At 46.6% G+C, this 13,804-nt stretch overlaps 1 protein-coding gene across 1 annotated transcript in view; it reads right to left on the bottom strand.

The window, feature by feature from the left end:
- Positions 1-5,152: 5,152 nt before the first annotated feature.
- GJA5 (gap junction protein alpha 5) overlaps positions 5,153-13,804 on the bottom strand; it is a 19,125-nt gene continuing 10,473 nt past the window's right edge. The window contains exon 2 of the mRNA XM_015420861.1: positions 5,153-6,413. Coding sequence (XP_015276347.1) covers positions 5,285-6,388 — 1,104 coding nt within the window. The 5' untranslated portion in view covers positions 6,389-6,413 and the 3' untranslated portion in view covers positions 5,153-5,284. The remainder of the gene's footprint in view (positions 6,414-13,804) is intronic.

Below are 13,804 nucleotides of genomic sequence, written 5' to 3' on the forward strand. Positions count from 1 at the left end.
CCATGTCGTGCCTGGGGTTCTGGGTGGCAAATAGGTTGTGCAGGGAGGGGGTGATGTATTATATATATATACAGAGCTATTTTGCCCTCCCCATTCACTCTGACGAAGCCATCAGAGATGATTCCCTTCCCCAGTCCCTCTCCCTTTCCCCCATTCATGCTGGACTAGGAGGAGTCTGGGCCTAGGGAAGACTGGGTCACCCTACTCCGCTGTTTGGTAAAAGACAGCCTTCCTTCCCCCAGTCCTCTGCTCAGAAACCCTTCCCTGTTATCTGCAGAAGACAGACCCTGGAAATTTCAAGTGTGTCTGTTGTGTGCAGAGAAGTCATAATAGTGGAGGAGGGAGAGAAGCTACTCTCCATTGAAATTTGGTAGGAATTTAACTAGATTTTGCTTAAAATCAGAGCAAATTCAGAATGCCAGCACTTCTGGGATGCAGTGGCAGTAGCCCTATGCAGGGCCAGCCCGAGGCGAGGCTGCAGGCCGCAGGTGCCAACCTCCCAGTGGGGCCTGAAAACTACCCCACTGGGAACCCAGCGGGAGGCCCTGGATGGGGCGGCGGGCCCTGGATGGGGGCACCAAAGTTCGCCTCCCCCCGAGGCTCCCCTCCACGTCCTTCCCACCTGCCCAGACTCTCTTCAGCGACCCATGGCCGTCGGGAAAAGGTGCCGGCAGAGCGGGTGCATGAAGAGAAGCGCCCGCGCCGGGGCCACGCTTGCCGGAGCTGCTGCAGGCGCCGCCAGGCAGGAGGTAAGCGCACCCTGAAGAAAGAAAGCATCGCGGCCTCAAGTTTGCGCACTGGGGGGGGGGAGGATTGTGTGAATGATTCCCGGCGGAAGCGGTGGAGAGATCACGGCCTCCGGGGGCCAAGCGATGGCGGCGTTTTGCCTCCCTCCCTCCTCGGGGGCAGCCTGCTGTTTGCATGGGCCCCGGAGGGGACCACCGTCGCCCAAGTTTCCCAGAGGGTAGCTGGTGGTAGAACTCCAGGTTCCGGGACTGATTCACGCAATCCTCCCCCCCCATGCGCAAACTTGAGGCCGCAGCGCTTTCTTTCTGTCGGCGCGTGGTCCCGGGGCGCACCGAGGCGGAGGGCTGGCTGGCTGGTTCAGGCGCCGGCAGAAAGTGCCACGGCCTCAAGTTTGCGCACTGGGGAGGAAGGATTGTGTGAATAATTCCCAGAACCTGGAGTTCCACCGCCAGCTACCCTCTGGGAAACGCGGGCGATGCCGGTCCCCTCCGGGGCCCATGCAAATGGCAGGTTGCCCCCAGGGAGGGGGGGAGGCGAAATGCCGCTGTTGCTTGGCCCCCGGAGGCCGTGATCTCTCCACCACTTCCGCCGAGAATCATTCACACAATCCTCCCCCCCCCAGTGCGCAAACTTGAGGCTGCAGCACTTTCTTTCTGCAAGGCGCGCTTACCCCCTGCCTGGCGGTGCCTGCAGCAGCTCCGGCGGCCTTGGCTCCCCCGACAGGCAGCGGCAAGCGTGGCCCTGGCGCGGGCTCCCCTCTTCATGCGCCCGCTCTGCCGGTGCCTTTCCCCGCCGGCCATGGGTCGCTGGTGAGGGTTCGGGCAGGCGGGAAGGACGTGGAGGGACGCGGAGGGGAGCCTCGGGGATCGGCACTGGCTTTTGGCGGGGGGAGGCGAACTTCGGCGCCCCCATCCAGGGCCTGCCGCCCCATCCAGGGCCTCTCGCTCTAGGCGAGTGCCTAGTTGGCCTAGCGGGAGAGCCGATCCTGGCCCTATGATAGCATGGCAGCAGTACATAGTGGTGTTGGTGGTGTTACTTTTGGTAGGTATGGTCTTGCTATAATCTTGCTGTTGTGGGAAAACCTGTTTCATAAACAAACAAAATAAATCCTGTTCTGTTGGTTCATGGAGGAAAATCTCACATCTGCCTTCAGGCTCAACAAGAAAGGCAGGCTATACTTAAAGAAAATAAAATAAATGTTAATTTAAAAAGTATTAGCAAAAGCAAAAGGGTTAAAATGAAATGGTGGGATGTAGCCAATGTTCCCTCTACGCTGTGGAGTCTTGTGAGCAAAAATACTGTTTTGTGAGCTACTGGCATTAAAGCTGTGAGCAAGCAGTGTGGCTACTGCATAGTTTAGTTTGCTCTGGAGCCATCCTTCCTGAGCTAAGACAAAAGTGTGTGAGCTGGAGGCTAAAAAACTGTGAGCTAGCTCACACTAACTCAGCTTAGAGGGAACACTGGATGTAGCCGTATGAGAAACATTTGTGCTTGATTTTGCACATTTTTTTGTGTTCACAAAAAAAAATTCAAGACTACCTCTGTTTTCAGGCATTTGTATTTCATTTTAGTAAGATCAATTCAAACAGCCACTCTAAGATTTCTGAAATTAGTGGTGCTTTAGTCATATTTAGGGCTCATGGTGCTTTCTGAAAGGGCCAGAAGTTGCAGAGAACCTGGTATTTAGATAGCCTGCTTCAGGCTTCCGAACCAGCGTGAGGCATACAGCTGCACAGCAGGGTTTCCACTGTCCCAGTGGGAAGAGCACGTGTCCCCTCGTGAGTACGTATGTGTGCTCCTATGTCCAAATAATTTCACAAGGGTAGTCATGCCAGTCTGTTGTAACAAAATGAAACAGAGGAGCCCTTAAAGACTGACAAAATTTTATTCCAGCTCACAGTTCTGAGTCACAAACACTTATGCTGGAATAAATTGTATTAGTCTTTAATGTTCACGTGGGAGCACAAACAGAGGGAATCTACGTATTTTTCAGTATATCAGGGATATATGCCAGTCATCCTGCACTTTAGATAACGGTTACATATTCAGACATACAATGTTAGACCCATTTCTGTTTTTATACCATAACAAATGTATTAGTTTTCTAAAAGTCACAGGACTCGGTCGTTCTTTTGCTGCAGCACCCTAATATAGCATGAAATTTACCAAATCTGGGTGTTATACTTGTTATGATTTTTGAAGGTCAGAGCCTAGGACTGAAGGGGTTTTTGTGTGCTTATCCTACTATGTGGTATTTAAGGTTCCCTTACTGACTGTGTGAGAGAAGAGAGGCAAAGGAACAGAATTCTAGTCCAAACTTTATTAGGACAAAACAAAGCACAGGTGATTATCTGAAACTTCTTGAGCAGAGAACATGCAAACTCTCACCTTCCCTATAGTGCTTGGATTATGGGAAAATTAGGGACTTTGATGAAAGGACGCTCTAAACACATTTCTTATCACATGTCTTTACCACAAGCACACTGGGGCTGTCATTGCCCTTAATTTCCCAAGCCAAGTAAAAGGGAGGGAATGTCTACTCACAAGACAGCCCTTTAAAGTAGTAACGGTACTGCATTTCCTTCCTCTTCCATAATTTGAGCACCATATGTAACATTATGTAAAACATATGGGAGACAAAGGGAGACGAAGTACCTTGCTATCTGACTACTAGACTTTCCTAAAATAAGAAGACAATTTAAATTCCCTTATCTCAGTTCTGTAATAAGCAGACTGATCCCCAACCCATGCCTGTGTGCATCTGAACAGTTTACAAGGCAAAGATGGTTTTGGCCAGCTGCTGGCTATCTAGTCGGAATGAACAAAATTGAAGGGTGCTTGTTCTTTAGAGATAAATGTCAGTCATGCTTGACATCTATCACAAGGTAATGTTCTTAAGGAGAAAGATGAGGTAAATTTGCAGGGGAGAATTATGCTTTAGATCTTGTGTGGCAAAAGGCTTGGCTTCCCCGTTGATTGAAACTGGCACCTTTAGTAAGGCACTGGCACCCATGGGGTATGGATCTAGGTACCTCAAGGTCAGAGGCAGAAATTTCCATTCCACTCTGGCTAAGGAAGCCATAGAAACTTCATTCAATCCATATGACAAATCAATTTCTTGAAGATCTAATTGGACTTCAGCCTGTACTGGAAAGTCTATATAAATTGCATAGGTGAGACTAAGGTCTCCTTTGATAACACTGCTGTGATTTGGTTGCCTCAAGGCTCTCCTGGCTCTTTCCTTAGTCACCCAAACTAAATACAAAGTGGTTCCCATTACTAGGACCTATCTTCTTTTCCCAGCACTGCTGGTCTGCACTACTGATTGCTTCCCTGGTTGTTGATTCATGCTTCTCAATTCCCACACAGAAATGATTTAGAACTTTCTGCAACTGTGGTTGGAAAGGTCCTCCCATCCTGAAACTGTATCTTACTTTCATTACTGCTTGAACCTGGGTGTATCCCTGCCAGGTTCTTTCAAATTAAGAATGAAGAATGGAATAAAGATAATGACATAGAACAACAAAAACAAATCCATATGCCACCCGTCTCAGGGTTCCGCTATATTTTTCCTGAGACTGCATTTGTTTCCATGGGAAATATTGCTTCCATCAAATGAAGATTTCTGTTGAAATGACTGTAGTTAGTTGCTGCCATACTGAGCCAGTGTTTGTCTTGTGCTGTGAGGCTGGCAAACAGTTTTAGTTAGTCAAAGACTAAAGTGGTTACACACAGACACATGTATATCAAAAATTCAAGTAAAATTCATTGCACATTTACTTTGGATAAGTATGTCAAGCTGGTATAGTTTGTGGGGGCCAGCAGAGAAATGAAGAAAAAGTCAAGGCATTTATATCAGATAAACTGATATTTCACTTAGCCAAGAGGAGAAAAACTTTCATTAGGCATGTTTTCAAAATCTCTGAAAATTATTCCCAAGCAGAAATGGAGTAGCAAAAGCATAGGCTATTGGTGTTGAGTCTTTAAAGGGGATGTCTTTAAACACAATGACTCATCGGTATCCAAGAGGACAGAAATTATAATATGTGCTAGTCGCACCTCTCTGTTCATTTTATAAGCGATTACACTCTGAAGATATGTCCACATCACCCATCTAAATCACATTCAAACATGTTATCCATCATGGTTCTTTATCAAGATCTCCTTTGTCTTGTAGTTCTGCAGAGGGACTTGTGACTTTCAACAAAGACTTCCCAGCCCTGTTTTGAAACTACAGTTCCCATGGTTCTTCAGAAAATCATAATGGCCATACTGGTTTAAATTTGTAGGATTAAGTATGATTTGAGTAAATACAGTTCTTCTAATTATTTCTTGGAAAATGTCTCAGTCCCCTTTCTGAAAACAATTTATCCAGTGCATGAAATCAACTTTGAAATGAGGTTTTTGGAATATTGTCAAACCATTTACTTAAAATAAGTTGAATTGGAGCTCAGACTGGCAGGATTTCAAAAGCCAAACTGCAGTTGTCTGGTGTATCAGAGAGGCTTCCCTTCCTCTTGTTCCTGCTCAAGGTAGTTCACACTGATAGGTCATCAGATCTCACTTTACCGCTACTGGTCCTGCTGGTCCTGCTGGTCCTGCGATTGTCATGGAAGTAGCCATTAGGGAGTAGGCAAGGGGCAGAGCTGTTGCCAGGTTCAGGATTTTGTGTATAGTTAACCTGGATAAACTGGCTCCCTCCAACTTCATCTTCTTGGTTGTGAACCCTCTCTGTTGCAAAGTTGGCTGTGTTCTGTTGAGAGGCCATTTTATTACTGAAGGGGCTGATATACTTCCCACCAGAGTTAGCCAGACACTGATTAAAATCTGGAGGAGGAGTGCAACTTTGTGTGATCTTCTCTCCAGATCCCAATTCAAGTTTATCAGTGGCTGTGCTAGGGTTGCTTTTGCGAGAAGCAGAAATCTTCTGCTTGGCTTTTTTCCATCCCAAGTGATATAGTTCAGCCAAGCTTAAGAAAAGGGACAGTGCAGCTACTGCAAGCATGAAGATGATAAAGATATTCTTCTCTGTTGGACGAGAGACATAGCAGTTTACTGGATGGGGGCAGGGGTCCCGGTGACAGACATACAGTGTTTCGAGGAAGATTCCATATAGCATGTATTGTCCCACAATGAAGGCTACCTCCATGGTAGTCCGGATTAAAATACTGCAGACGTATGTGTTCAGCAAAGTGCCCCGAAGAATTATTCTCCCACTTCCTTCCTCCCAACAGGTCAGCTCAGACTTCTCTACTGCAGGGTACTCGTTATGGCGGAAAGAGTCACTGTTTGCCTTTGTTCCTTCTTTGATCTCCTTTATTTTCTTCTTCTCTTCCATGCGTACCGTGTGCATTGCATGGCCCATGTACAACAGGGAAGGGGTGGAGACAAATATAATCTGAAGGACCCAGTATCTGATGTGGGAGATGGGGAAAGCTTTGTCATAGCAGACATTCTCACAGCCTGGTTGCCGGGTGTCGCACATGAAGTCGGACTGCTCATCTCCCCATGAGGACTCTGCTGCTGTGCCCAGAACTAGCATCCGAAAGATAAAGAGCACAGTCAGCCAGACTTTTCCCACCACTGTGGAATGCTTGTGGACTTCTTCAAGAAATTCTCCTAGGAAGCTCCAGTCACCCATTTTTGCTCACTAGGAGGAACAGCCACTGAAAAAAGACAGCAAGAGAGAGAGTGAAGAAGAGAGGCAAATACAGCTGGTTAATACTTTATTTTGGGGTGGCATTTTAACATCTCTAAGGCTACCACAAAATCTACCAAAGAAGCAATAAAATAAACTTCCTTTTGAGTAAAATTTTGTCATTACAATATGGTAGTGGAATTTCAAAATGCCTTCAGAAAAGCAGAAAGTGTAAACTTCACTTTCACCCTCACCTATTAAAATTGTTCCCCACATATTAAGAACATAAGAAGAGCCCTACTGGATCAGACCAATGGTTCATCTAGTCCAGCATCCTGTCTCACACAGTGGTCAACCAGTTCCTCTGGAAGGCCAGCAACAGGGCATAGAGGCCGAGGTAGGCTTGCCAAGTCCCCCCGGGGGGGCGGAGAAACCCCCACCCCAGAGGCCTGTTCTCCGCCGCCGGCGGATCGGGCCCCTGGGGGAACCCCACCCCGACATGCGTGTCACCCGGAAGTGACGCGACCACGCCGGAAATGCTGGGGGCGGGGCCACGGTCATCCGAGGGAAAACTATGGTTTTCCCTTGGATGGTCGTGGCATCGCCCCCAGTGTGCCCAGCGTTGTCACGTCACTTCCGGGTGATGTGTGCACGCGTGTGTGCTTCAGACACCGGACAGGAGTCCCCCACTCCGGAGGAATCTACACTTGGCAACCCTAGGCCGAGGCCTTCCCCTGATGTTGCCTCCTAGGTCTGGGATTCAGAGGCTTAGTGTCTCTGAATGTGGAGGTTCCCCTCATTCACCATGGCTGGTAGCCATTGATAGACTTATCTTCCATGTCTTAATCAGCTAATGCTTTAGTTGTCTAATCTACAATTAAAGACACAATCCTAAGAAAATTTACTTGGCAGTAAGTTTCATTGAATTCAATGAGATTTTCTTCTGAGTAAATCAACATGGAGTTAAACTGTAAAGCTTGGATTCCTGGGGGTTTTTCATTAATCAAAACATCAGTGTAAATACACGTGATAAGTACTGTCCTATAGTAGCTGTCCTGAGACCCTTTGTCATGCCTGCCCCTGCTGATGTCATGCCTGCCTTTGCTGATGCCCCTGAACAGGCTCCTGAGGACTCTGAACAGGCTCCTGAGGACAGTACTGCAGCAGAAAGGCAAAGACTGGATCCTGTAGCTGAAAGCTATCTAAGTGGTGAGGAGGATAGAGCCTCCCAGGGAACACCTGCAAGGGATCAGTCTCTGCTGCAGCCCAGTAATTCATCATCAGACTCGCCTCCACCTGTAACCAGGCTCAGGAATGTAAGAAGACAACAGCTGAGAGAGCGAAGGCAGAATGCACGCATGCGTGCCAGAAGATCTCTTAGCCCTGATTACTGACAGGATCCTGTCCTCACTCCTGGCTAGCTAATGAGTTGATTAGCTAGCACTGTATATATGCAAGTCTGTTGCCAGCAGTCATTTGTGCTGGCAACGTCGTTTGTTCAGGACCTGAATCCTTGCATCTCTGCTCTAGACCTTGTGGAATTCTTCTCGGCTTGATCCTCGGCTTTTGACCTTTGGCTTTGTTGACCCTGCGTTCATCTCTGACTCCTCTGGTATTGTTGTGATTTATGGACTTGAAACTTTGGTATGTCTGACCCTGCTTTTGGACTGTGATTTAAACGTGCTTGAACCTTGCTACCTGATTTGCCCGGCTTGACCTCGGACTGTTCCTGGACTTTTGCTTGCTTGTGTCACGCCCCCTGGTCCTGCCGTGACACCCTTCTGCATGCCTAATATAGGTCTTTGGTAAGTGTGAGTGAATGAAGGGCCAGTCCCTCAGGAGTTCAGTGTTTCAGTGTTTTCTCATTAAACCTAGTACAACTCCCTAGTGGCTTCTTTCACCTTGCTGATGTGTAAGGAGTCTATTTTCCTTCCCCAGAAGGCAACATACTGGTAGGATGCAGCTCTGAGCAGAGGTCATTTCGGGGGGGGGTCGCAGTTCCCCCAGGTGAGGTACAGGGTGATGAAGCCCCGCCCCCTGCTTCCAGCCACCCCACTTCCGGCCCTCATTCAGCCAGGAGGAGGCAGGAGAAGAGGGAGGGTAAGTTGCTTCTTCCCTGCCTCTCCCCACCCCTGCCTGCCTGGGGCCAGGGAGGGCCTTGTGGCGGGGCTTCCTTGCACTCCCACCGGCCTTGCAGGTCCACTGCCGGGCCCCTCATGGGGCTCGGCAGTGGAGCTGCAAGGCCGGCAGCGGCCGGGACCGTTGGGGGCAGGGGGTGTGGCCTTATGACACACTTCCGGTGATGTCAGGGGGTGTGGCATATGCTAATGAGTTATGCTAATGAGTTCCCCTAGCTCTTTTTCTACGAAACGACCCCTGGCTCTGAGTGATGTAACTGAAAGAGGGAGTTGATGTACCTAGATACTGCACTCTAAATCCCACAGTGCTCTTTGGTTCGTTTTCCCAACTATAAAACACCCCTTGCTCCATCTTTTACAGGACGGAAGGTTTGCATTTCTAGTTTTCATGGCCAAAGTCTCTTTTTACTTACTCTGTCACATGCTTTGAATGAGAAGGGAGGATACAGTCACAGTACTCCATTACTCTGTGAGCCAGACAAAGCAGGGATTTTGCCAAGCAAAGAGCTGCAAATGAATCTAAAGAGCTCACTTGACAAGGTGGGCAGAGTCCATTCTGCCCATGCAAGCTTCTGCTCTTCAGAGAACTCTTTTTGTACAAGGCTCAGGTCTCTTCCCTGTGCTGGGAAAGCTAAGACTTCTTCACTTTTTAAAAAACTTGTAGTAGCTAAAATTGGAGCAGTACTGATATAAATAGCAGAACTCTACGGGTAACATTTTCCCACAAGAAAAGTGACAAAGAGTTCTCAGACCTACAGAATAAAGAGATTCACGCACTGTAACTATATTAATATATTGTTTTAAACACACATACCCTCATAGCTCAGACCTATATGGAATGGAAAGCCAAACCTGACAAGATGCTGGGAGTTTCTGTATAGAGCTCCCAGCTCCCCCCTCCCCTATTTTTTAAACAGCCAGTGTGTGGGACCTTGATTTGAATTAGGACTACTGTGAGGGGGGGGATGAAGTCTTTCCCCCATTAGATAGACTTGACCTACCCCATGGCTGAGTTCAGACTGGCAGTTTGAAGCAGGAGGGAGTCGTGGCAAAAAAGAGCCGGAACAAACTCTTCTGGGTTTTCCCGTTCACCCTGCAGTGACTGATGCGGGAGCATACCAGGAGGAGGCACAAGGGAGTGTTCACACTGTTGGCCCGGAGGCACAGCTGCAAGGCGTGGCTTTCTGTTTTTGTAATCTGGAGATGTGTGCTTATGCGCATGAGCGTTTATCTGCATAAGTGCATGAGCGCATAAGAAAAATGCGGCTTTTGGTGTTCACACTTTGTTAGTGCGGGATGGATGCAGGATAATCATGCTTTCCAGGGTTTGCTACCATTTTCACCAGGTATCTTTTAAATCCGGGAGCGAAGCGTTACAAGACGGGTTGAGTACGGGTGGGGAACTCCTGACAGATGTGCCTGTGTGAACGGCCCATTTAATCCGGTTGTGGAATGTTTCTGAAATGCGCATATATTGGGGCAAACTGCCAGTCTGAACTCAGTCCATGGGTGGCATTGAAAGTATCCAATTGAGACTAAAACAACTAGCCCATTTCAGTCCAGAAAAGTGAAGCCAGCATTCAGTGCAAAAATTCAATTGTTTTCTTAAAACCAGCAACAACACTTTGACTGAAGTCAGTGGGATACTTAAATATAATGAATTGATACTCCATGTGTGTTATTACTCCACAAAAAGCTGAGTAACGCAGTCTTTTATAGAATACAGACATATATTATAAAATGTAGAGAAGGATTCAGCCTCAATATATGACTTATAACTTGAAAGTTCACATCCATGCTTAAGAATCCATCTGTGTGGACTGAGCACCAGCTGAAGGACTATAACTGGAGGATAATGTTAAGTGGCAGATAATGACCTTGGGTGTGAGTGTACGGGAGGCTTGCTAACACCACAGCTTGGTGTTAGGCCTAGTTTTACTTAGCATCTTTATCAGTGACTTCAAAGCTGAGTTAACTGGCATGTAACTAACCTTGTAAATCTTACGGCTGGTACTAAATTAGGAGGCGTTGGATACATCAGTGAGGACAGCCAAATAATATGGAGCAACCTAGAGCGATTAGGAAATATTGGCATTGCTTTAGTGTAGGTGGTGGTTGGGGGAAGACTGTAACTTCATTTTCCCAAGCTGTGTTAAGTATGTTGCCAATGAAAAGGAAAACTTAAAAGGGAGTAAAATTTTGAGAGAGTGAAGTGGTAGTAGCAGGCAACAAGCATAATGAAATAGAGTAGCAAGATACAGTGTGCTCAGAAATGCCACATAAAGATTTCTGTACAGTATATATAAAATGGTTGATTACAGGGCTTTTTTTGTAGAAAAAGCCCAGCAGGAACTCATTAGCATAACAGGCCACACCCAGCAGCAGGAACTCATTAGCATATTGGGCCACACCTCTGACAATGCAGCACATTAGCATATTAGGTCACATCCCCATGCCTTCCCTTGGCTTGCCTGGGCGCCTGGCGGCTGCGGGGAGCCCAGACAAGCCAGCCCTTGGACAGGCCGGGGAAGGCACGGGGAGGCATTGAAATGGCTCCCCAATCCTTCCAGGACCCCCATGTCCCACCCATCTCGGAGTCATTGAGGGGTCGCTCTCCAGGCCTTCCCTCTGTAGCCACACACGCAGAGGTTTTGGCTGTAGTGGGCGTGACCAACTCTTTAGCCAGCCCAAAAATAGCCCTGGTTGATTACATATGTGCTATTGGGATGGTGCTATCTCTGTCTAGTCCCTCCTAGCCTCTTCTGCACTTACTCTGTCCATTCCCCAATTTCATCCCCCACCCACTCCTATCCCAAAACATTTCCCTTCTGAGAAATGCTCTGCTTGAGTTGGTGGGACTCTTTATATATTGATATGTATTGATTTTGAAGAAGCAAAAAGAGAAAAATACACAGCATTTGTCCTCCAGTAACCTATCAGGAAATATATATAAAAAGAGACATAATATCGATAACTGTTAGATAGTGATATCTCCCCCCTTCAGCTTTCTTCATGGGCTGGAGGATTATTTTGAATCTAGAAGTAAATTCCAAGAAAACTGCTCTCATTACCTCCCCCCACCAAATAAACATTGTGAACTGCAGCACTGGTGTTTGTGGTCCAGGTGATGCTGAAGATTGACATCACTGTTTATTTTTCTGCCAGAATATAAAGTAAGCAGATCAAGCCCAAAGTTGTTATGACAGAAAAAGCACTAGTCTGACTTGCAAAATTTGCTAATAATGACTAGGGATGGACACAAACTGAATTACAAACCTAAGTTCATCATGAACTTGGCCCAGTTCGTAGTTCGCAAACCTCGCTTCATGCCATCCTGCCCTCACGTGCCATCTTGCCGTGGTTTGTGGGACCTCACGAACCACGAACCAGGATTTTCCTTTTCCTGGTTTGTGCCCATCCCTAATAATGACCCAAGTTTTGTTGAAAAGGTTGCTATTTTTGCATTGCAGCTCGCTGATACCCTACAAAAGTTCATGGATGAATATGTCCTGGACAATGCTTCCTCTAAGCTGTGGAGTCTTGTGAGCAAAAATTCTACTTTGTGAGCTCCTGGCATTAAAGTTGTGAGTGAGCAATTGGGCTCCTGCATCATTTAGTTTGCTCTGGAGCCATTCTTCCTGAGCTAAGACAAAAATGTGTGAGCCGGAGGCTAAATAACTGTGAGCTAGCTCACACTAATTCACCTTAGAGGGAACACTGGTCTCAATGCTCCCTCTAAGCTGTGGAGTCTTGTGAGCAAAAATTCTACTTTCTGAGCTCCTGGCATTAAAGCTGTGAGAGAGCAATTCGGCTGCTGCATCAATTAGTTTGCTCTGGAGCTGTCCTTCCTGAGCCGAGACAAAAATGTGTGAGCCGGAGGGTAAGAAACTGTGAGATAGCTCACACTCACTCAGCTTAGAGGGAACACTGGTTCTGGATTGCCTCCAGGATTCATAGGATGTCCTATGGACATGGGTCTGAATTTGTGCTTCTTGACTGATTGAGAATGCATCGTTCTCATGATAGCTGCAATGGCTAAAACAATACTACTTAATTATAATAGATAAGTAGGTGCTTCTTATTTATTTACTTCATTTATATTTCATTTCTCCCCATGGTAAGCCCAATGTGACTTACATTGTTATATTTGTCTCCATTTTATCCTCATAACAACCCTAGGAGGTAGGTTAGGCTGAGAGTGGGTAACTGGCCCAAAGTGACCCAGCAAGCTTCCATGGCAGAGTGGGGATTCAAACCCAATTCAGTCACTACACTACACGGGCTCCATATGTGATTATACCGCACTGAAACCATGTTGCAGATAACCTGCTTTTCACCTGTCTTCTAGCAATAAAGGAGAATCTACTGAATTTTTAAGGGGAAGAATATAAAATATATTTTGGGCCAATATTTAGTTCTTCCTCAGATCTGCACCAAACGTCAGATTTTCTAATAAAAAAGTGAAATATGTATCTGCACTGACAGTTTGTATTATTGTTCAAACAGCAATCTTGTTTATGTATACTTGATTTCTCTTTTAATAAAATTTGAAATGACAAAAAAAAAAGATTTTCTAATAAAAAAGAAGGAAGGAGCCAAGATTGCTGGATCTAATCCTCTGTCCCATTTTTTGGCCTTCAGCCTCAGAGCAATGGCACCCAAGACACACACAGCACAATTCCTGAAATTCTCTCTCTCTGTGTAGCTGTACATTCCTTCTTTCCAGTGCCATGAGACAGAGGAGACAAGGACAGAGGAGCAGAATGGTGTGAAATCCACCTCCTGGGCAAGCCAAAGACAAAGGGACTGGAGGAGAAACTATTTTATATTCTGGCATGTCTCAATTTCCCCCCAGTAAAGTACTGGCATTCCAAAGGGAAAAGTTTAGGGATAAAATAAAATGCTATGTGGTAAAACCAAAGAGATTGTTGCTGCAGTGAGAATAGTTCCTAAGTGACCGGGATTTAGAATCTTGTCATTTTGAACTCTGAACCTTTAGGAATTCTCCCAGCATATCAAAATTCAGAAAGGAAAGTGATGGCAGAAATAAATCTTGTCAGAACTGGTGTTTTCTTAATAGAGCAAATATAGTTGCACTTGCCCTGTTATCAGGGGTCATTTCATAGAAAAAGAGCTGCAGGAGCTCATTAGCATAACTGATTAGCATATGCCACACCCCCTGACATCACCGGAAGTGTGCACCAGTCCCTGACAGGCAGAAGCACCTGGGATCCATTCTTTCCCCCCTCTCCCTTCCCTTTGCCTCCAAGTCGGGCGAAGG

The sequence above is a fragment of the Gekko japonicus genome, unplaced genomic scaffold (assembly GCF_001447785.1).
Source record: "Gekko japonicus isolate JY-2015 unplaced genomic scaffold, Gekko_japonicus_V1.1 scaffold2244, whole genome shotgun sequence".
Taxonomy (NCBI): domain Eukaryota; kingdom Metazoa; phylum Chordata; class Lepidosauria; order Squamata; family Gekkonidae; genus Gekko; species Gekko japonicus.